This window comes from Colletes latitarsis, chromosome 11 (genome assembly GCF_051014445.1).
Source record: "Colletes latitarsis isolate SP2378_abdomen chromosome 11, iyColLati1, whole genome shotgun sequence".
In the NCBI taxonomy this organism is placed as follows: Eukaryota; Metazoa; Arthropoda; class Insecta; order Hymenoptera; family Colletidae; genus Colletes; species Colletes latitarsis.
The window spans coordinates 26,364,371-26,388,618 of NC_135144.1; the positions used below are offsets into that span (position 1 = coordinate 26,364,371).

Genomic DNA, 24,248 nt, shown 5'->3' on the forward strand with positions numbered 1-24,248 from the left:
TCCACACCTGTTCCTCAAACAATTTGCAGCATTGTTTAAGGACTGGGTAATGCACGGAACCTTGAGCCTAGCATTAAGTTTCAGGCTTCGGCAGGACCGCCGAAGAAAGAAAAGACTCGATGGAGTCGAAGAGGCCCTGACAAACTGTCTCAAGAGTGGGCTGCAACGAATGGTTCTTCATCTTCATCTTCGGATGAGAATGGAGAATCATTATTTGGTTCTACTGTGTCACTGTATTCGTCTGTAGTTGTAGTATTTGGTAGTTTTTCAGATGATACTTGTATCACGACGTTCAGTGTTTCTGGGCATCGCGTTTTGCATTAGCGTTGCGAATAGTCACTGATCGCGTTTGTTTTAATCTAGAGTTCCGACTAATTAAATGCCCAAATATAACACTGGTGCCTGCTCCAGCATTAAGAAGCAACCCGGGACAGCTGAGCTTATTAAGAAAATTAGCGTTGCGCATTATTTAATACGTGATTTTATTAGTGTTGCGAAATATGAATACTGATCGCGTTGCAAGTCGCAAATAATATGAATTTTATCGCGATTGTTTTTAGTGTTGCGATTATTTTTTCGCGTTTGCTTTTCAGGGTAGTGTTAAGGAATCACGAAGTAGCTGAATGAGCCGCATAATGTGTGATTCTCCGCAGCTTATAGCGGTTGTACCTGATCATTAATCGCGACTTACTTCTGTCGACTAAATTTTCAATCACACTTGTTAATGGATTGATTATTCCAATGAAATTAATCTATTCATGTCCGACTCTGGTCCATACAGTTGCAATCCATTGAAAAACGAGAGTTTCTCTAATTCCATTTCCTACCACAATAAGCGCTATGATCGTTTTCTATAGCCCGTTGGTTAGGTTGCGAGTGAAAAAAACATTGGATGGTGGTTCAGCAAACTTACTTACAATTCTGACCACTAGTGGCGTTATAATCTTATTCTATTCAAAATCGGTAACGTTCGAATTGATGCTAAACTGGTAAAGTAGCATCAGTACCCCCTAAATTGAAAACACGACTCACAGACGAGGTATACGAATAGACCTTTCACCTTATGGACTTTGATGACCCAATCTGATTACCATATCGAGTTATTTTTTAAACAAATGATGTATTATATCATGTAAATTATAAATGATGTAAAATACCAAAAATTTCTGTAATTTCATTTTGTCTCACTTCCTCTTGTCTTTATTTCTAAATCTGTTGGTGACGTTGTGAGTGACACGAAAATGGTAATGGGGCTCTAGAGCCCCAGAATAATGGGCCGAAAAAATACATTGGGTGAAAGGTCTACTCTTGAATATTGCATTGAATTTCCAATCACCGACAAGGTAGAGATTAGACTTTTCATTTAACGGGGATTCGTTTCGTTTTGGTTTTGTATTTTATATTAATTCATGTTCCTTTGATTACAATCGTAATTGCTTACCTTCAATTTACAAATTTTAACTTTTTATTTACACACGTACAAATAATATCACTAAATACGAGATATTTATATAATGTATTTTATTAACTTTGGGTGCCTACAGTTTCATTTCCAAATAACAATGTCTGTAAGATAATCTAGAACTTGAATCTTAAAATATTAATTGTAAGTTTCACTCAAAATCAAACTTCTATACACAACGTAACTGCTACTGCAGCATATAGAAAGTTAATTCAAAATGTAACAAAATCTCGCAACCTTTTAAAAATGGTTAGATTCCGCTGCAAGTGAAGCGAGTATATTTACATAAAGAAATATTTACAATGCAACAAAAATTTCAGTGTCCATTTTTCACAAATCAGACAAATGATTAAATTAAAGTTCGCAGGAAGTTAATGGCAAATAAATGCAATACAGTTATGTTTTGTGTATGTATGTAAGTAAACAAAAAAACTGTTTCGTATGAAATATTTTTCATCACACAGGTTCTCTTATACGTAGAATTTTTCTCGATTTACATTTTGGAAACTGTGTTTCACAGGATATCCGTATAATACTTAACAATAAATTCCGTTTACGAAATTTGCGCGATTCATTCTTGATCTTTTTCTTTTTTTTATACGAACGATGCTCCTAAAGTTTCAGATCGAAGTACGCTTCGAGCTTCGATGTTTTAACGTGATTGTAAACGTCGATATATTTCCGTAACTAAATTCGTAACATTTTTTATCTTACGATTCGCTGAACGTCGGAATTCGGAATCCTTTAATCGAGTATACGATTGCTGTTATCAATAAGACAAAACTTCGATTGATCGTCTTTGGAAGAGCTGTTGGAAGGAGCACAATCCGAAATACAGTAGAACCTCGATAAATGCAACCTCGATAACTGCACGAGAACCTCGTTCGTTGCATCGTGTCGACACGTGGAAGACAAGGCAATAAAAGATAGAAATAACCATAGCTACTGAAAGTATACTGGGTACGTGAGGCTCTGTACTAGATCGGCGACCTCGATCATTGCAAGAATCTCGATACTTCAGAATTTTTCAGCCTAGTTCCCTGCGATGATCAAGGTTTTATTGTAGGTGGAAGACAAATGAGGGAAGCCTATAATTATACAAAATATTCAAAAATCAAATATATCAATAGAGTACTTAACGTGACCCTTTTATATCGCTTATAACTTTTTTGTTCTCTGATTCGCTGTTGTCTGATAAAAATTTTATCGTACAAATCTTAAAAAGAACTCCCTTATTATTTCCATTTGATCTTAATACTGAAATAATCGTGCATAAACGTAGCAGTTTAAAAACAAGTGAAATGCAATATATTAGTATTCGCCTAAACTAACGTTTGTTAGAAACTCATTTAAATTAATTCGAATACGAGCAATCGCTATTTTGGTGATTAAATGTGGTTCTGTTATAATATCGTTTCTATGTATAAAAGAACGAAACGAACTACGAAGTCAAAGACGAACAATCGAAACGTTTGAAGGAAAATAGTTTGCATAGTCAGCCTATCCCATAAAACAGTATCAAAAGGTATATGTAATTATACAGTAAAGATAAAAAATTCATCCACAATTGGTTATACGTGAAAGCAACAACAATACTGTTATAATAAATATCACTGAAAATGTTCAAACTATAACTAAGATGTAAAAAATTCCATCAAAAAACTGTCTTGATCTTTCTTCGAAATTTTTCCAACGCTGAATACAAAATATAATATGAGATCATGGATATTCGTGAAAGTTTTACTTCGATATATTTCATTATCGGCAGTGTTCTGACAATTATGATTACCGTTTGTACTGAACAATTCTTTTATTGTAAAAATAATCAAATGCATTTCGACTATTCGAATTAATGAGAACAAGACAGCTTTTGCAATTATTATTATACCGGGTGTCGTACGGAAATGTAGGACATTTAAACTAAATATCTCCATTATTTTTGACAATACTATTTCTTGAAAACTTTGTGAAAAGTGATCTAAGTTTCGTTTACATGTCCCCGTATCGTAAAAAACAGAGGCGATACTTAAGCGTCCGTTTCCAGTGGGACACCCTGCAAAATACAATTTGATAACATTGGATAGAAATAGTAAAAGTCTTGATACAAGGAAATCTATGCTGTAAATCGGCCTCGTACGCTTCGAGTCCTTAAATGTGCACTTAGAAAAAGTGATTACAACGCGAATGCCAGCGCGAGGAGAGATATTGTTCACGTGTAAATTTACCATTAGGAAAACAACGGCAATTTGCCTAGTACCGCGTGATTACGTCGCGCGACTTTCTTCGCTGACGATATAAATAACGCTCTTATCGAAAATACAGCAATAATAAATGCATAACAAAAGCAGCAATGTACGTCGGTAGTAGTGTCTTTGGTTCTCGATTCTCTATTACGCAGAAATTACTCACAGACAGAAGAATATTGGTCGCAACTGTGATGGAATCATAAAAGGAATTGGCTATTGCAAAAATTTCGTTAAATTCATCGAAACAAAGTAAATGTTTAGTCGTCCTCGATCCTCGATTCCGTTCAATATCCATTCCATTATTCGTAACAATTCCTCTTGATCGTCCCTTCGTCCGATGACAACCGTTCAACAAAGAAAACAAGAGCTAAAAATCTTCGCAATATCTACAACGTTATTAAACCTCTCATCGTAACACACGGCGAATTACCGCAATCGAAATTACCCTAAAATACGCTACTGATATGCTCTAATTAACGCGCCCCCGTCGGGAGGACAATAATATTTAATAAGTGATGTTTGTTGGAACAATAATACTTCGGTGACGGTAGATAGCTCGAACGAACATCAAAAATTCCAATTAATAGTAATAATAATAGCAATGATCAATAATAATCGAAGTGAGTAAGAAGAGTAATGCGTTAGTTTGTAATAATTCCTAAATGCACGCGTTCGCGGCGGCAATAAAAGCATCGCAACGAACGAAATCAGCAATTCCTCCGATGATCAGTCGTGTCGCGTCCTTCTTCTACCTTTTCGTATCGTCAAAGGTCTCTTTTTTTCTCTAGAAGTCGGCAGTTTTCGGGCAGCTTTAGACTCGGTACGAAAGACACTTTTGTGGTCCACCACCCAGCCACGATCAGGAACAGGAGATTGCTTGTGTCACGTGAACACGTGAGGATATCTTCTTCGGCGTCCTCGTGGCGCTACAAAAAGAATGCATCGCTCGTTCAGATTCTAGATCAGCTACCAGCTGTCTCAACTTCTGATACAGCAACCGCGCTGTTTTGGTAATCATGCGGCAAGCAGGTTTTTTATGTTTTTCGGTGTGTTCTCCTCGTTCAGGTGCTTGGTGGTGTAACGAAGAGCGTTCAGGAGTCCCTCGCTCTTGCAAGGTGGCTGATCCTTTAATAACTTCACACAGCCTTTAACCTACGAATTTACATCACAACATTACCAATAAAATGCACGAGGGTGCACGTTTATTTATTTTCTTCGACGCACTAAAATTATATACAGTGCAATATACACTTATATCTACCGTTATTTTTATTCCGATATAAATATTAATACGGTGATATTTTAGTTTAATCCCTCGTACTATGATATATTTAGACTATTTCTAAATAGGTTCTTAGAATAATTTAGCAACTGACGTCAACAGAATATATCTCTTTCGATAATCGTTCAACTTTATAATCAATGAAGCGTACTCACATCAACATTCGAACCCTTAACAAAGGCACCTTGGGGATGAACGTGATCATAAAGGATCACTAACCCCACCATCACTCTCAATACAAAGAGTTGAGTCTCCTCCCGTTGGAATTGCGCCAGGAGATTTCTAAGAAGAATTAAATAATTCAGGTTAAAGCACAACTATGTACTTTTTCGTTCAAAATTTTCCACCTCCCTCCTAAAGTTTACTTACGGATTTTCCAACATGCGTAAACAAACTTTGGCCATTGTACCAAGAGTTTCCGTGATATTTTCGCGTGCTACGTCTTCGTTCTGGAATAAATGCATAACGTTCTTTACTTAATAGAAATAATAATGCGACGAAACGAATATATTAAATGATAATGAAGCAATAAAAACTATTTAAAGCACCGGTTCTTTTAGTATTCTAATTTTCATACACGATATAATATTTTTTGAAACAAGGAGTTAATAATTAAGGAATGAAAAATATGTATTTATAGTTGGGTCGAACAAAATGAGATACTTCCTTTGCGATACCAATTAAAATATCGTCGATGCAATTTGAACGGATCCGCCGTCTATTATTCCGATAAATGTACCGAGAATTGTTGTACTGTGAATCATTTCGCGCAATAGCTAATTTTCTACTCCGGTGCGCGTCATTATTTGTATCGAACTCTTTTGCTCGCGTTTCGTTACGCTGTTGATCGAAACTCGTGTTTAACGTTTGCATAAAGTAAATACAATATTCCTGTCCAAAACGAAATGAATCTTCGATAAATGGGGAAAGTGAATTATTGACTACGATACAGTACATAAAGCAGGGTGTCTGTCGTGCAGAATATAAAGCTGTAGATATACATATGCATGAAGAATAGGCTCCGCCGTGGCAATGCCGTCCGTTCAATACCAGTGTAACGGATAAATTCATTTCTAGCCAATACTAAAGTGTTTGCAAAGGTCTCTTCCATTCATTTTAGTTCGATTCGTGTTTACTTACTCGCGAAAACAAACTAGATTTTGACAAAATTCGATATTTGTAACTTGGCTATCCGCACACGCCGTTGACAGACGGTGAATCATCGTTCCGACGCGTAAAAAAATGAATTTTTTATCATTTTTGTTTAATTTCGATGAGAGGGCTTTTACGAACGAAAATCTGCCTGATAATGATGAGCGCAAACAAGGCCTCGATAAGGATATTTTAAAGCAAGCAAAAATGTACCCCATTGTCCATAGTAATTCCAATAAGGTCGTGTTTGAACTGATTTTTATTAGAAAAAAGTTGCATATGAAATAAAAATTTCCTTTTTTCATATATCAGAGCAACGACAATCGCAGCCTCCTCGAAAGCAAGTAGCCTGAATGGTCTCTCGCTCGTTAATTCCAGGAAATGGTGGGGATAACTCGTGCGTAACTAACGAGTTCTTATTGTAACATCGTATAATGCATTTTCACGAATTTCATGCGTAGAACATGTTCGACAAAAAATCCTTTAGTTATTAATTCTTGCTCCAAAAAATATTTGTGTACTTATTGGTTAGAAGAAAGTATTTCTACGATATTTGGTATTAATTAAAATTTGATGGAAACATTAACGCAAACGAAGAGACGTTTAGGAACAGTTTCTTAGCGAGATACAGTTCGAAATTCAGGCGATAAGAATGCTTTGTGTCCAGAATTTCTTTGTTTGCGTCTAGTCGGATCAATAATTGTCGGCGACGGAGTAAAGATAAGAAAGTAGAAAGAAGAGAAGAGATACCACTTACGTCCATCAAGAAAGTAATGGTCGCGTGACTCAGAACGCGAAGCATGGGTGTCGCGTGGGCGTAAAATAAGGACATTCGGTTGGCAAGCTCATTCCCTACCACGAGGTCCTTCTCAGCATTGTCCTGCCGCGTCAGGGATGCTCTGGTCAACGTCCTTCGATAATAACTAAAATCATTCTGAATAGCGGGAGTTTTCATTTTGTGTTCGTCGAATTTCAAAACAAACTCCAATATTTCGGCCAGCTGTTTCACCAAAGCTTGCTGGGTCTCGAGATGCTGTGTCGGGGAGAGATTCCCCGAACACAACTGACCCAGAATCTTCGGTACCACCCTTTCTGAAAATGGCAAGATGTTCATCGTGAATAAACGCGTTGAATTTTTAAAAAATTATTAAGTAATCCTTTCTTTCACCATTACTGTAATTATTAATTGCACGTTTTATTTTTAGTTTTTTCTATCATATTATGAACTGACTAGAGTTTTCATAACGCTTCGATAGTTTCCGTGTTATTTCAAATAATGGCAATAAATTCATCCAAAGTTCATAAACGGTTGAAAGTTTCGCGTACGCCAATGCAGCGATATTGGATTTTCGATCATCGCGTATACAGGAATACTCAGACTAAACAATAAACCCTCGCAACACGTTGCTGAACCAATATCGACATTTAAACTCTTACGTTTTTATTTGTTTCTAGTAACTGACACCGTAATTGAAAGTAGAGGCTCGGCTACGTTTCTACTTGGAAATACGGAAGCTCTGTTCCGAGAATCCGCTCGGATAGTTCGCGCGTGGAAACTCTCGGCTCGTTTAAAATAACTACAAACCGATAGAATTTGTTGGTCGGACGCGTAATACTCTAAATACTTTGAATTCCCGCGTGGAACGTGGTTAATAAAATTGGTTCGTTCGATAAACACGTGCAAACTATGAATACGGAAGTTTTATTGGACACGGAACACTCACCGAGTTCTAATGAAAATTCATAGAATCTTTTCAACTTTGCAACAAGAGGGGCAACGGTCAGATAGGCTTTTCGCTGACACTCTTCCGTAGGCGCCGAAATCGCCTCTCTGATTTCCTTTCCAGCCCCTTTGTAGCACTGAATCTCCTCCAAGATAGATTCTGAATTTTTCAGAACTCTTTGCACCGCTTCAAAGGTCTCCCGTTCTATGTCGGAGGGCTGTGCGTCTAGAATCCAATAAAAACCACAGTTATTATTCGGTAGCCTTTGAAATAAATTCGTCGTGAACTCTTTCGAGGCATGTAATTTGAATGGAATATTCACCACGATAAAAGAAAAAATTTCAAAAGAAACTTGACGCGAACGTACACTCGTGAAACTTACTTTCGAAATCCAAAAAGACGTCATATTTTTGAGGCGTGCAACAGGTAGACTCGTCTCGAGCCAGAAGACTCAGAAGCTTGCCCATCTTCGGTCTGAGGCTTTCTTCGACGATATATTATTTACAACGTGAAAGACATCTAGATGTGAAACAAAATACACAGAATCTGTTAACGATATTATTAACTCGTAACGTGTTTTAAAAAAATCTCGATACTCGTTAGATTTTACTCCCTCCCAAAAAAATATCGTTTATAAAAAATTGATAGGGGACAAAAAGAAGGAAAATTGGGAAACTATGAACGCTGACACGCGGGCACCGTGAAAGCGAGTGCTAAACCCGATTGCAAAAAGTCGCGATTAGAGTAGAGTTGGCTTTGCACTTCGAGTACGCGTCGTCACTGCTCGACGGCAGAACGGAATTTGAATTTCTGGCCCGATCCCTAAGCCGATCCGCGCGTACATGTCGAAGCGTTAATTCCAGACAAACGACGCGTGTGTCTGTGGACGTATATGTAGAACGAATGAATTCCGCGAACTCGTGAACGAGGGACGAACCTACTGATAATTTCAACCCGCGAAACTAATCTGCGCTGACCTCACCTGAAACGATAAACTACATCGTGGACTATCATCCCCTGCGCGTATTCAATCGATCACGAAAGTTCGTCCGTTTTTTAGATATTTCATCCCCCCAAACTTTTTACACCGGGGTTATAGAAGCTGGTCGGTTGCAACTTTAAATAATAGCACACTTTGACACATTTTAAAAATCAGAATGATAAATACCTTTAAGAAATTCGAACGTCAATTTTAACATAGAAACGGATAATGTTTGAAATTAACGAGAATAGAAACATTTAACGACGAAGACAGAAATTACGATTAACCGTTTGTTTCACTGTCAGTATAGTTCATTGTGAAATATTTTGCTATATTTATCAGATAATGTATCTATGATCGATGATATATGGCAGCGATAAAGTCTTGATAAACGCTGAAACTCACTGAGAACTCGTCACACGTGAGGGGACAAGGATCGAGATCGCTAGATCTAAAATTGTGCACCGAGAGATTTCAATGTACCGGCGAATGTCTCCGTTATTTTTAGCAGGGAAGCGTGTGTCCTGCTAACGAACTTCTCTCGTCACTTTGAACCGCATAAATTCGCCGACTGGTTGGCATTCTTCGAGGAAATTTGTTCTTGGAGCTTTAAATAATACTATTCCGCGTAACACAATGTGGAACATCACGTGTCCAATTTCTTTCCTTTGATCGAGACAGCGTCGACAATACAATTAACAAGATGCTCATTAACACTTTTTAACTTCGAGTTTCTTTCTAGATTCTTCCCTTTCTTACTTATTCAAAATAAACGTCGTACGTTTCTCTCGCATAACCAACAAATTTCACATCGGTTCAAGCACCTTCTCCCCGTTTCGAATCATTAACGAAAACAGAAATATACTCATAATTATTTCAAGCCTGATTACGCCTCCCATCCAACCGTCGAAACGCAAACGAAAATAACTACGTACCGCGGGACGGTTAGAATAAACATTTACATTGGAAAATTCCAACGGTGATTCGATGCAGAAACCATACGATCTCGAAAATATCTTGGCGGAGACGCCGTAACGATCATTGCTTCCGTGCAAAATAACGAAACAACATTCTCGCGGAAGGCATGAGCCCATCGTGATCAATCACATAAACAAACCTCACCGAGACTCTTTTAGCCTGGAATCGCACCGCCTATGTTTTTCGACTTGACTCGAAATAAAACGCACCAGAAGATTTACGCGCTCGGTTGGGGGGATCGATTCGTCGGAGGGTCGAAATAAAGAAGATCCGAAATAGTCACTGGGGATTCTTACGCGAAGGTCGAAGAAAGGATAGCGGACTCGATGATTTCGCCGGGTCGTTTGCGAAATTGCTTCTCGCGAACTCACCGTGTCGGAAACCCGGCGTAATCGCGAACGACGACGCGAATACATGACGCTGACAGGTGCACGTCCAAGTCCGGGGGATGGTCAACAAGTATCCGAGGTGAGTGCAACAACTGTCATTCAACGGTCGGCCATGTTGCTGTTCGCAGGGGGTTGCGTTGTCTAGTGGCGCGGTTCGAGCCCTCTCCTTATTTGGTAAACGACAGTGGCGGCGGCACGTTCGCGCGAAAAATCAATGGGGTTAGTTCCCCCGTTTACCCTCGAGGCGACGCTGCTGCCTACTATTTACAACCGACGAACGTTTCGGCATCTTTTATTGCGACAGCGTGTGTTGATCGTCGAATCAACAGACGAGGAATCGTTCCCAATCGCCATTTAATTCGTTCAATACTTTACCGACACGATGAATATTTTACAGTTCGATCGTTTAACCGTCACCCCGAACTTCGTTCAGTAAAACCGTGTTCATTAAGTACTACTTTGCGAGCGGATATTTTGGAATATTAAACCGTTCGGTTTCGGAACAGTTGGCGGGAAATTATCGAAAGTAACTATTTTACCTGGAATACGATTCTATAGACTATTTGCTTAGACTAATGTTAGATATTTTTCAAATCCTACAGAACGCGATCGAAGGATAAACACAAAACGTTTGCTTTGAAAATTATTATGAAAACATTCACGAAGTTAAAAGGGAATCAATTGCCGGTGCAACTGAAAGCGAACACGAACTGATTTTAACTTTCCAAGCATGTGCGTTAATAATGCGTGAAATTCGTATGCGCATATCAAGTAATATATTTTTTAAATATTCAGCCGCATCTGAATTGCAAATATGTATATCGAAATGTCCATCGCTGGTTACACGGGAGTGCTCGCGTCGCCACGGTGGCGTAGGTCGTAGTTCAAAATACAATTATAAATTTAGAACGTCTGAGAAACTCGTGGCCAAGTCACCCGTGAGGCGGTGCATACTTTTTTTTTCGTAGACCAACGGGTCGCCAGTAACGGTCAAAATGAAACTCGAAAGGGTGAACAATATCGTCGAGGTTGACCGAGTTACGGTGAATTAATCGCGTTAATGTTTACGTAGCCTTTCTGGGAACGTCTGGTTTGCTACCTTTATAAGTTAACGTTCGCAGAATAAAAATGTGACATTTAATATTCAAATTTCAAATGTGATTGATTTTCTGGCTGATTTAATTGGGAAGAATTTGAATTTCTAACGTCCTCAATTAGCATCCTCGTCAATGAACAAAAATTGAATGATTTGGTAAACTGTCGAATAAACGATAAAATTGTCGATATGCTTCCAAATGAATTTAAATGGCTTCTTTTGTATAGAATAAACATTTTTTAAAATAGAAATACGTACTCACGATTATTTGAATATTCGTGATAATTTGAATTCCAAATATAATTAAAAGTCAGTCTTGAGAATTACAAAGTACCGCAATGCACAGATATTATATCAAGAGGGAAATGATCTATAATATTTATTGAATACTAAAACAGCAGTCAACGAGGCGGCTAACTATCCTAATTTTATCCAAGTTTTCCGATAAAATCGCTAAAGTACCGTTACACCGAACGAACTTTATGCATTCATTTGAAATTTACACGGTAGAATAACTTTAAATCGTAAAAGTTCATAGTATTCTGCAAAGACACGATCGCGTATCGTCTATAATAATAATTAATAGTTTTAATCGAATTTGAGAGCAAGTTCGCAGATATGTTCTCCAAAAATTTGTTGGTAAACTTATTTTCGTGTCTTCTTTATTATCAAGAGCGAACCACGCGGAGTTTGATTTTATTAAATTATCCACTGCCGCGAATATAATTATATACAAACAACGTCACTCACCGGCGATAACCCTGACATCGAACGTGTCAGAGCGAAAGCTTTTATTAACATTAACAAAATCGATAACGGTCCAGTATTTGTTTTACATTACTTATACACACGCACCTACATTAATGACGTCAATCGTTGCGTAAACTGAAAAGCAAGCGTAGCGTGAGGCGATAAAAATTTTGTCGACATGATCGAATCGTTGCATCGTTTTGTATCAGCGTAGGGACACTTCTACCAATTGTTCGAAGGTGAGGAAATATTCGCTTCTACGACGCACTGTTTAAATATCGTGACGGTGTCGAGATTTTGCACCTCTTACAAGACCACTATTGGATAATCGTCGGAAACCGTGGGGGGAAGATAATCGACGGCCATTAAAGACCTTTTTGTACATCAATTCCAGCAAATCAATTTAGACCCTCACCACACCTCCCACCATAACCCTCGATACTCTTCAGTTCCCCCTTCCTTCGGTTAACCTTAATTTCAACACTACGACGACGAACAAACGAACAATGATGACGATTAGTCTGCTACCGATGACTTACATATACGTACGCTTATACGTAAGTCATAATCCACGAGCTATGTTATGGGTCGAATTAAGTCTTAAGTGGTACTTTTCTTTTCCTCGCCATTACGAGAATTGCTCGACAGATATTTCTTGTCACTTCATTTACACTACCGTCCATAAGCATCGAGATACTTATCAACTCGAAGAAAACAGCGCATTAACGTTATTGCAGTGTACATATTTTTCAACCGGAAATAACAACAATTTTTTATCGAAAAAAATTTTAATTTATTCGATGCTATAACTTTTAGAGATTAGCGTGCAAGAAAAGCGTACTTTCTTCGGTACTAACAAGATTTTTAAATAGATTAAATTAACTTTTGCTTTTTAATAGTAAATATCCGTCTAAGCATCGACAATTTTAAACGTAAAATATCGCGTCTCAAGTATCAAGCATCCTCTGTGCTCCATAAAATTAGAAGGGGGCGGCATGGCCAACAACCGCGAAGAAACCAGCCTATGACAACTGGCCTATATTGGACACGATACTTAAAACAGACCACCTGAATAACTCGTTTATTTTTAGAGATAGAAAAAACTGCTTCCAGCAGAAGTCGTTTGCTTTTAAGAGGGACATCACTTGCTGCCAGATTTTTGGTTCCAAGTGGAAACGTCAGGAACACTAAGGCCACCAACATTTTTTTCCGAGGGAATGGAATATCTTCCAAATTGTCTTTGAATAAAAGTAAAAATAAAATCAATTTTTCTTCTAATTGTGCTCGAACGTCTAGCCTGCTATCGCTGCATCTTTTGTAACTTGGCGACATTTACTGCCGTTTACTTGCTGCCACCTTGATATGGACTAAATATATAATATCATTCTTGAACGGTATTGTCCTTTCAACGGTTACACTTAAGAGGAGCATCCGGGAAGTGTCTGACACCGATTTTAATGAAACTTTATGAACCAGATGAAAGTTGGACACGCGTATTTTTTCTCAGCCGACTCGAGATCGAGGGATGAAATTGCGAATAGAAACATATTTTTCTATCTCTAAAAATAAAGTAATTACCCGGATGATGTGCTTTAACGAAACGATGAGCCAATTAAACGTCATTATACCGTACACTTGAGCCATAACGCGTGTACCGAATTCGAATACCATCGAAGTTGTTGAACGAAGCTGCTCCGATCGGAGTAAATATCCCATTCCGCGGTTATTCAACGCACAGGATCCGCGCAGTTTGCGAACGTCATTGCGTTCGACACGGTGGAAGATATCGTTAACGACACTTCTCATTCCGAGTACAGTGTGCATAGAACGTGAAGGCATAGCCTTGTAGCGTCTCTTTAAGCACAAGCACCACTCGTCTGCGGCTGGCAAGTCGCAACACGCCGCACCGTGCGTGCTTAATAAGGCAAGTGTGTTCGTACGTAGCTTAAATACCAGCGAAGCACGTAACTACGCCTCTCTGTGTCTTAGGGGACACGTCGAATCGCACACGCACGATATGGTAACACATGCCAGCTCCTGGGCGATCTCTAAACCCGGCATACTATTCCTTCCGTGGCTTTGACCCGCTTAACAACTAGGCAAATTAATTACAGAACCGTGCGAGCATGCAACGGAGAGGGGGGGGACGTCCAAAACGCGTCTATCGTTTTAAAATTTGCATCCATTAACGTCCTGGTGCCCCAGAAAAATATTGCGTACGAACTTCGATTCGTTTAATCCCATTTGGGATACAAACTTTTATCGGGTCCCTACTGTTCTTAACCGTAGAAAGTGGATAAAAATATTTTATTTCGATAGGAAATAAGTATTTTCTGGGACACTCGAATAGAGAGTGGCAATGACTCGTACAGCGAGCTTTTATTTTGATACAAGTATGCGCGACTTTCAAATATTATAATATTACGCAAAGAAATTACACAAACCACGGTAGTAAATAGTTTCCTCTGTTTCAGGATGTCACGTAATTTCTTTGTTGAAAGAAGGTCAATGTATTCGGTCTGTTAACTGTCGTTGATTATTAGCTTTACCGAGAATTGAGTGGCATATAACCACCGGTGCCATTAGACTTGAAGTCTACCGCGTCGAAACTCTAATTGTGCGACAACCTTATTTGAAACAAGACCGTAAGAGCCAGTCACGATTTCTCTTATGTCATATTTCAACGAAAATAACTCGTTTTTTATGGAAATATAATAGCCGACGATCATGAAAACCGCCGTCTGGCAGCCGGTCCGTTACATCGCGCGGGCGTATCGCCAAAAATGCGAAAAAATAGTGGAGTTATATCGTTTCTTAATAGCTGACTTTTGATAGAGTAATTAATAACGTAAAACAATTTTCAGAAATTTCGAAATGCAAGGAGTACTTGCTCAAAGTTGTGCTTTCACGTTTTTAATGCCAGGCAGAAATCGCGGAATAAATACTTCAGCAGCCGCGAACGAAGTCAAATTTACACAACTTTTTGCTATTTGCGCGGGTCTCTGACTGTGACTTCGCTCGTACACGCAAAAATAATTGCGACATATTTGCGTAGCAATCGCGTTTAATCGCTAAAAGGGGTTTAACAACGTTTTAAATTAAATTAGAAGCACTCGTGCAATATTTTTCATATTGCAAACAGTCTTACATATTTATTCGTACTTTGCGAACGCTAGATTCTCTGAAATTAACTCTTGTATATAACATCAACTACCGTGCCTCCAAATTATTTCGGTGAAACTCGAGCGTAGTAATTTACGTTCGGATAGGTCGACGTTACTGCGAGCGACAATCGAAATAAGCACTCGTCGTAACAACAGTATTTCAAAGTTGATGACATCGTATTTAGTAAGAGATTATTAATGACTCTACCAGCAGTAGGAAGTCCACTTGCTCGATGTTCGAGCTAAATATATATTTCATCTTACGTTTCCTGAAGCCTTTGCCAAAATTAAGATATCCGATTACTTACGGAATACCAAACAATCTTAAAATGCTTCCTATACTGTTCCTGGGTTTGTATTTTAATTTGATCAAAATTTTAAATACTCAACAGGACGTTTCCTAGCTGCAAAATATAATGACATCGATTACTCATACGCGGTACACGATATTCTTTGATAGCCCTGGCCTCCTTAAGAACGAGGCAAATTAATTAAAAGCGTTAACGGCAACGATGGGAAGAGGAAATGACCGCAACTTACATTATACCGTAACCTCCATATAAAAATCAATAACGCGTCGAATTAAAAGTGAACAGTTATAAAGTGCGATGTTGCGCTCGGAAACTAATTTCACTCTATTAAAAGAAAAGAAAGTTTTAATCGAATCGATCGATATAATAGCATCGAATAAAATTAACGAAAATATTTTCTAACGGACGGTTGCCGGTTATCAATTAATTAATTGATTTCCGTTGATAATTCGACGTTTAATATCATCGGATCGACACCTTTGCACTACGAGTCAATTAAATCGTTTGAAATCATTACGCTAGATTTGTTTGACGGCCCGATCAGACGTCGCGTCATAAAACTCGCAGTTCTAAAGCGACGCTTATGGATTTCCGATGTTATCTGAAAGTACATACTCGGACCGAGCGATTTCGAGTACCAGAAACGGAGGCTCTGACATACTTTATTTACCGATCGGAAGGATGGTCTGCTCGCTTAGTGGCGATGGGAAATTGCAATCGACGTTTCCATCCGATCTCTCGTTCCATTGAGAACTTTTTTACACAACTCGCGATAACCGACGACGATACGACGCAACGATAACAGATTTTCCGAAACATGAACGACGAGGTCGAGGCATTGTGAGATTAGACAATATATACTGCATTATTATTAAATTGTATATACAAATAAAACGAAGCAAATATTACGTTCTGTTTGCCCTTTTAAGTATCATACTGGAGTCCTTAGAAATCCAGCTACATGGGGCATGGGATTAGGGAACCCTCGTTTGGATACAGGTAAACATAGTATGCAGCTGTCCAATAATTCAAACATGCTCGATCGAAGCACAATATGGCGCGCTCGAAGCATTTTTCCCCCAACAATTAGAAGAACTGGAACCATTCCCATTTTTTCTCGAACGGGATGAAAGAACGGCTTGATGAGTTTGTAAAAACTGGGAATCACAGAAGGAAAATTTTAATTATTCCGAATTCTACCGTAAGGCTAATGAGAAAGATATGTACGTTGATCTATGTTCGAGAGAAAAGGAGGATGTTAGGCAAAATTTATTTTAATCGATCCTAATCTATCGTACTTTTCCTCGCGTATAAATATGTATAGCGGAATCTACGAAATCCAAGTTCCTACTTCGTGCCTTGATACACCAGTTACGTGATACGAGCTAATACGAAAGACGTGAAAGTCTCTCACGCGATCTGCTCATTTCCCGCAGACTGTCGCACGACAATGATGAGAACGAAAACGGTATTTCGAAAGAATTTATTTCCGTGGCCTTTTTTTAATTACATAAATTTGAAGGAAGAGCGCTCTTTCCGCCTGCGGTCGCATTGAAATATACTCGCAGGTAGAAAGTTTGAAACGCGTGCTTAATTAATGAAGTGTTGGTAGTCGTTATATCGTTACTTAATAATTACACGTGAATGTGTAACGCTGTTTCACGAAACTCTGTAGCCAAACGATTGTATTAAAATCGAGCCAGAAATAAAGTACTTTGCATCGCGAAAATTTAGTTTCGTCGGTGTTGTTTTACAAAATTAAATATTTCTGACGGGAAAATTTTAGATCCATTCTGAGATAACTGACAATCAGCGTTCAACCGGACGGTTAAAAATTTTATACAAGAATTATTTTGTGCAACGAACGGGGAGCTCCCGATGCAAAATTCAGAAATATTTTAACAAAGCGTCACAAATTAAATCTCGTTATTACGTAATCTGCTATTTAGCTACGTTGTGTACGCCAGAAATCGCACGTACCCCGGATATTTTTATGGTTGCTTACGCCACTGGCCAATCAGAGGGGATATCGTCATATCCCGGACGAAGACAGGAAACCTCCGAGTAAAATTCCCCCTCTGCTCGCATACACGTTCGCTTTGACAAACCTTTCTGGATGCAAGCTTGATTACAAATGAAGCAAAAAAAAGGAACGTATCGTTTCGAGAACGGTAGCAATTAATTGTAAAACGATCGATACTTATCGACAGAAGAGAGAGTAGTAAAATTCGATGCAGTGCTCCTCGACACGTGTGTTTACAAAAATTTTATCCACGTCTAAAGTTAATAGCTACGACGCAAAAAATATTTAACGCGCTTCTTGCAGTATTTCAAAATTATAATTCAAAGCGCGGCTACGTCTTCGTTATCTAGAAAGTTTAGCGTATAAATAAAATACTAGTTCGTTGTTTTAAGAGAAACTACATACAAGAGATTCATGTAAAAGGAACCAAACGAGCCTGTCGTTGTAAGAGCAAACTATAATTACAGAATTAAACTCCTAAATAATCGTAACTTTCTTTACATTTGAATAAATAACAGAACAAAGCTACATTTTTCCAGTTCGAATCGACGTATAGTTCGTTCACTTACGAAGGAATATTCTTTGTTATGCTTTTACGATAAACAGCATTATGTCACGGTAGCTGAGCTACACATGCGCGATAGTGCTTTCCACACACGTGATCACGCCACATCCGCCTATTCGCGATATCCCATAGAAGGATGTTAATGTCTGTACTCGTGTTTACTCACAATGAAGTGCTTGCGATATTTAGACAAAGTAATGCTCGAGGCACGCTGCGGAAATTCGTTCCTGTCCGTACAAATTCTATTCGATCCTTTCTAACGACAAACTCAATTATTTAAATGAAGCTCTTCGCGCGGATAAAGCCTCTATATTATCGGCGGAAGGGATATAGTGACCTCGTAAAAACAATGAGGCGTTAAGTCGGTAGCACGCTTCAGTGTCTGGAATTAAGAGCCCACGCTCGAACTCGGTTTATTTTTTATAGGTGCTTCAGCACATTAAGGGCCCGAATAAAGAAACCTAATTAAAGAGCAGCGTTGGCCGCATTTTTATTTGGTTAACGAGCAACTCTGCGTTTCGTAAATCACGAATATTTATTGGGTAAAAGCTTGTAAGATAGAGATTTAGTAGAACGAAAGCTTGTTACAACCATTATGTATTACAGATTATTTTAGTAATTATTTAGACACGATGTTATTAGAATAGAATCTAATTCTGTTAATTAAGAGGTATCCAAAAGTGAAAACCTGCTTTTAATGAGCCATACCTCAAACTGTGAGTCTCGATAAGCTGCTTAAGATACGCTTCCTTTTTGGGCGTATACGGTTACTCATTTTCGAGATAAATAAGGCTAAAAACAAAGATTTCGGAGTCCTGGACGTCGAACGATAGTTTGTAAATCAGAAGAATAGACTTGGCTCGTGGCAAAAAAACTGAACTATTATTTAATACAATTTACCACGAAAATGAGTGAAGTATTTTTAATAATCGATCGAGATCTACGATTCGAAGTCTAATTATGTCTCTGCTTCTGGTTCTTCCCTCGTGACCGTCACTCTGTATCAAGTAGCAAGAAATACATTTAACAGTATCCCCGTGGATCCCACTTTATATCACTCGAGCGTGCCGCGAGTAATTCATCGTACCTATTTCACCGACAATATCGTATTTTTATTACCGAGAACGTCTTCTACATATTAATACATCTAAATTAATCATAAGATACGCGTCACGGTGGATCGTATTGCATAGAAAGTAATACAAACGTAAAAATTATGTTTCATGTCCGTTCGAGTGTGCAACGGATCGAATAAACGACGTACAAATTTTTCTACATTAAAAAGTCCTGCGTCGAATCAGGTTATTATTGGAATGCGCGGATATGCACGCAGTACCGTTCCATGAATCAATTTCTACTTGGTACAGCCAACAACCCAATGGAATCCGATCGATGGAATTCTCCGTAGTTATCTCGTAAATGAATGCAGGCAACTTTATTACACAGTCAAAATCAATACCTATTTTCTGTTCGGTGCGTCCTTCGTTCTGACTTCGTGCAGACAGAAGATTCTGAAATGTTCTGTTCCGCGTCAAAAGCTATTCCACGGAATCGAGTAAATTTTATACATATTCTACTATATTCATTTTGTAATTTCGCAAAATATTTCTGTCGATTCACGGGAAGTATTTATCGATAAAACGGAGTATGCTCCAGTAAAAATGCTGTCGCCTGCCAGAGTTGCCGATTAGAGTGCGAGCCGCGTGCTTGTCTGCTTATTATCGCCCACGCACTATCACGCACTGTCGCAGGTACACCTAGTCATTCGTCAACACCGATCATCCATCACCAATCAGTCATCGCATTCGCTCTCCCCCAGTTATTTCCATTATATTCGCTCCGATAACTCATCTAATTCTCATCGATTATTTATACCGCGTTTATTTCGTATTTTCATTGAAAGAAATTTATTCAAAGTCTGAAATAACACAAACTTATTACGAGATTGCTATAAATCCAGAAGGGTACTTTCGGACGCTTGATAAAATTTTATTAGAAAAATTCACAATCTACTGCTAAACACGGTGGAAGCATCCACGTTTTATATTACATAGAAAACAAAATAGTATTGGCTTAAAAAAGAATATTTATGGCACGGTGCAATCGATTTCAGCGACGACACTGGTGCAATTAACAGAAATTCTATTACATTTTTTTACCGCGCTTCAGATTCTGCTAGTAGCCCGACAGATAATTGAGCAAAATTTCTTTTAAAATCGACCATCCACTTATAATTCATCGAACGTACGACGGTAGTCGTGTAACTGGTTTCTACAAAGAATTACAATTTTTCTTTTTTTAGAAAATTGAAACGCTGGCCTTAGTACGAACCGACGTGTAAAATAAAAGCAGCGACATAGTTTAATCAAACGCAGGAACGCGTGTTTGTAAATTAAGTTTTCGCTGCGATAAATTCAATTTTGAACGGGACCGCCGGGGATCGATAGATCGTTCAAATTCTTCGTCGACGGTTGATTCACGAGTTCCCTTTTTCGTTCCCCACAAACGAGCGGGCGACCTACTTGCTAATTGGTCGATAGATAGGACTGCCATGATCACAAGTAATGCGACCCGATAATTTAATAACGTATCGCTGCCCGTGGATTCATAGCGAACGGGATAAAAAAGGAGAGCGCACACCCTTTGAGATTAGTTCGATATTCGAAACTCAAAAAGGTATACGATAAAAACAGTATTCCTTTCATTATTTTTAACCTTTTACCCTCGTGTAACCTAACATCGTTTTATGTGCTTCGTATAACAAATATCGGAGTTAATTAATACGAGATTCTTAAAAACGTTCCTGAGATTACTACTTAGTTAAGAGTGTATTTGAAATAATATTTTAATCGCTGTATTTTTATTCCTCTACGGTCCATGCAAGCTGTATAAACACATAACATTTTCGGTCCCTCCGATTGGGTATATTCATTATCGATTATCGATGAAATATGTAATAATTTGAAACGAACCAATTAATAGTAAAACGCGAGGTCGCGCGCTGTTGGCGCATCTATTCGATCCCATTTGTTTCCAACGTTTCTCTGAATATTCCGCGCTTCGATAATTAGAAATAACTAAAATTCTCTTCGGGCAAAGTAGACTGCATCGAAACATCAAAATTACAAACGAGAAATTTGGAACAAATTATCGTGGTAAATTTGAAACAAGAGATATCGCCGGTGCACAAATTACATTAACGTTTATCCAAGCAAATTCATTGTTACTAAAACCAAATGATTCTTTAAATCCGAAAAAGAAACGAAAACTTTCAAGGAAACGCGTGGTTCTTGGTCGTAATTAAAAATAATCGGCAACGATGCGTACCGAGAAACGAATTTCCTGCCTCTTAAAAAATTCATAAATTTATCTTGCAGTTCCCTGGCGGGAAACTGAAGAGGAAAATCGTCTGGTAAATCGGTATTACGGAGAACGGAGAATGAAATTGAGCCGTCACACAGCCTCGCGCGAATTATTATGCTCGCCTCGAGTTTCGCGGTTTCCTTTGTCAGTCAATAAAAAGTTTTCAACGTGAAAGCAGCACCGTGTGCATCTGGCGTAGAGATTTCTCTCTCGGTTCTTCGGCAATGGCTCTCCTCGTCTCTTTGAAGGCCTGATACGCACTTGAGTTACACGCGGAAATGAATTGCACGCCCGCGCGAGTGCACTCGCACGACAGATTAATTCATACGTAATTTAGCGAAAACAAACATTTTGCCCGAGCTCCGTTATGCCTGCACCTCCTTCGCGAAACTGCTTGCTAACGTTCTTATGGATATTTCATGGGAACGTTTAACTATTTTCATTGATAAGCTTCTGAAAATAATCTATTGGTCGTTCACTCTGAACAAATGTTTACTGATTCAACGTGTTCCGAAAGCTTTTTAGGCTTAAACTACCCGTATTATTAGGTCTACGTATTCAAGATACATAATTCTAGTAACTGGGCCAGGCCGTAGTTTCTGTTCTAAATGAAGACACAGAACGCTATAAAGGAAAATTGTATGTGGTTTAATGACCTTTGCCATCGTGTAATACGAGTTTCTTACCGGTTGCAAAGTGCAATTACATTTTTCTCGGGTCGTTCTGCTTACAAAAGACATATTTCTTAGATAAAGAGATCTTATTTAAAATGAAACCATCGAAAACTCGATATTTATTGTGTTAATATTGTGTTAAATTTTGAATCATATATTCTCAAAGAAAGTTTCCAACGTAGACTGAAACGTCGGATTAATATATTATATTTGCTCAGAGTTTGCTTTTGTGACCTGCAAGGAGTGTTTACTTTCCATAGCGTACTAGTTAAAGATTTATATTAATAAGTAGTGTAATTTGAACTTCGAATGCGTTTAAAAAACTTGGTTTATTTTTACAAAAAAAGAATTGTTATATATTAAAGGCTACTTGCAACCTCAGAAAAAGAAAATTTAAAGTTTGGTAGTTCCTGAAAGGTTGTCATTAAGTTACCTCACTATTTGCTGGAACTAGTTGCACCGGGTAAATGTGTCTCGTTCGCTTTCAGTGTATCTCACTCTCGTTTTCGATGCAAACAAAGGCGAGCTAGCCAGAGAGATAATAGCGAATTTTACCTGTCCGTTCGAAAAGTTGTCATGCCCGCGATAATTTCTCAGGATATACTACATATAATATAACCTGTATAATGGTTTAATATCGCAACGACACTGTGCAAGTATTATATGGAGAAAACGAGTATTCAAATTTAAATATTTCTCAAGATAGAGTGTCAGGTCGATTAAGATGACGTATATTAGAGGGCAGACGATAATCAAAATTTTAGTTGATCCATTCTGTATTCAAATTCCATTTCGTAAAATCTGTACTTCATAATATTCTCAAACATACCTATAATAAAGTACGCAATTAATTTACATTCTTCGCCTATCTTTTTCCTAGTATCAATGTTTACGATTGATCGATAAAATATCTAAGTCTGCATTTGCCGATATAAATGTTTAGGGAAGGAAATGTGCACATAAATTACGAATTTTATAAAGTTCACCGTTGCAATTATAAATCGTATTTTCTTTCCAAGCCTTTCGCTTTACGCAATTAATTCTCGTAAAGTTTTCTTTGCAACTTTTATAAAAGTGATATTCGTAGCATCCACGATATAATTTCGTTTCGTGAATTAATTTCGAATCGTTCTAAAAGTTTAAAATGTTCGTTATCTTCCGTGATTATTGCAAGTTGTAACAAACGTAACTCGTACGTAACGACCGTTCGTGCAATCGGTTTTGCAATACGAATGTCTTCGCGAGCTTCTTGCTCTCGACTCTTTATAAACATAGCTGACCAAAAAAAAAAAAGGGTTATTTACCTTTTGACGAAGAGCAAGCAGGCGGAGCATGACTCAACGACCGAATTATTATCTTCGGGAACGTGAGAGAGCTTCAAGGGAAGTTGCTCTGAAGTGTCGACATTGTTCTCCCTTCGTTCGTTAAAATGCCCGCTTCCGGTTATCCAGAAAGAACCAACCCTTCCCCGAGACACTCTTTTTAAAAGAAGTAAGCGATCTGCTCCTCGCTGACACGAAAGGTCTCAGGTTGCCGCGGTACGATAAACTTTATCACTCACAACACGCCGCACAAATTCGTAGAATGTCCAAATAAAGACTTCGTTGTGACTGTCCTTCGCGTTCTATTTGTTTTACCACCCTTTAATGGTGCTGTCCTTGGAATTTCGATGGTTAAAAAACTACGATTCTTTCCTTTGTCGAATCGTTCGACTCTTCTTTCTCGATTTTTATAGCTTCCAAACGAGTACGATATTTGATCGCGAATAGACCTCGCGAAAGTTTACGTACGGAAACCTGTACTTAAACAGCGAGTAGACTTCGGTGTGAATTTCTTCTGACAAAGAGGAGTAGATTAATGAAGCGGGAGAACACGACTTTACTCTCCCGGAGGTTGATACAACACTGTCAAAGCAACGGCGTGCAGCAAACGACGAGACAGTTTCACCGAGAGGCAGTCAGCTGGTGCTCCCCACTCTTGGCACGTCACTGTCTCTCCGGCAGTCTACGGATTTTCAATCCTGTAAATCATTCTTTAGCGATTTCTCTCAGGATCGTGACTAAGTGCGTTGTCAGGAATGAATGATA

General features: G+C 38.4%; 1 protein-coding gene across 4 annotated transcripts; it reads right to left on the minus strand.

Moving 5' to 3' along the window:
- Window positions 1-1,434: 1,434 nt before the first annotated feature.
- Window positions 1,435-24,058, minus strand: LOC143348287 (CYFIP-related Rac1 interactor B). Of its 4 annotated transcripts, none has more exons than XM_076778337.1 (7): window positions 23,466-24,058; window positions 8,249-8,385; window positions 7,867-8,091; window positions 6,999-7,234; window positions 5,360-5,439; window positions 5,146-5,272; window positions 1,435-4,860 (listed from the first exon to the last, which is right to left on the minus strand). In XM_076778337.1, the coding sequence occupies exons 2-7, from the start codon at window positions 8,331-8,333 to the stop codon at window positions 4,723-4,725; spliced, it is 891 nt and encodes a 296-aa protein (XP_076634452.1). In that variant the 5' UTR covers window positions 8,334-8,385; window positions 23,466-24,058; the 3' UTR covers window positions 1,435-4,722. The 4 variants fall into 4 exon arrangements, with proteins under 4 accessions (XP_076634452.1, XP_076634449.1, XP_076634450.1 ...); XM_076778335.1 differs by having other exon boundaries at window positions 1,436-4,860; window positions 6,900-7,234; XM_076778336.1 differs by lacking the exon at window positions 23,466-24,058 and adding an exon at window positions 10,198-10,617 and having other exon boundaries at window positions 1,436-4,860; window positions 6,900-7,234.
- Window positions 24,059-24,248: the final 190 nt, after the last annotated feature.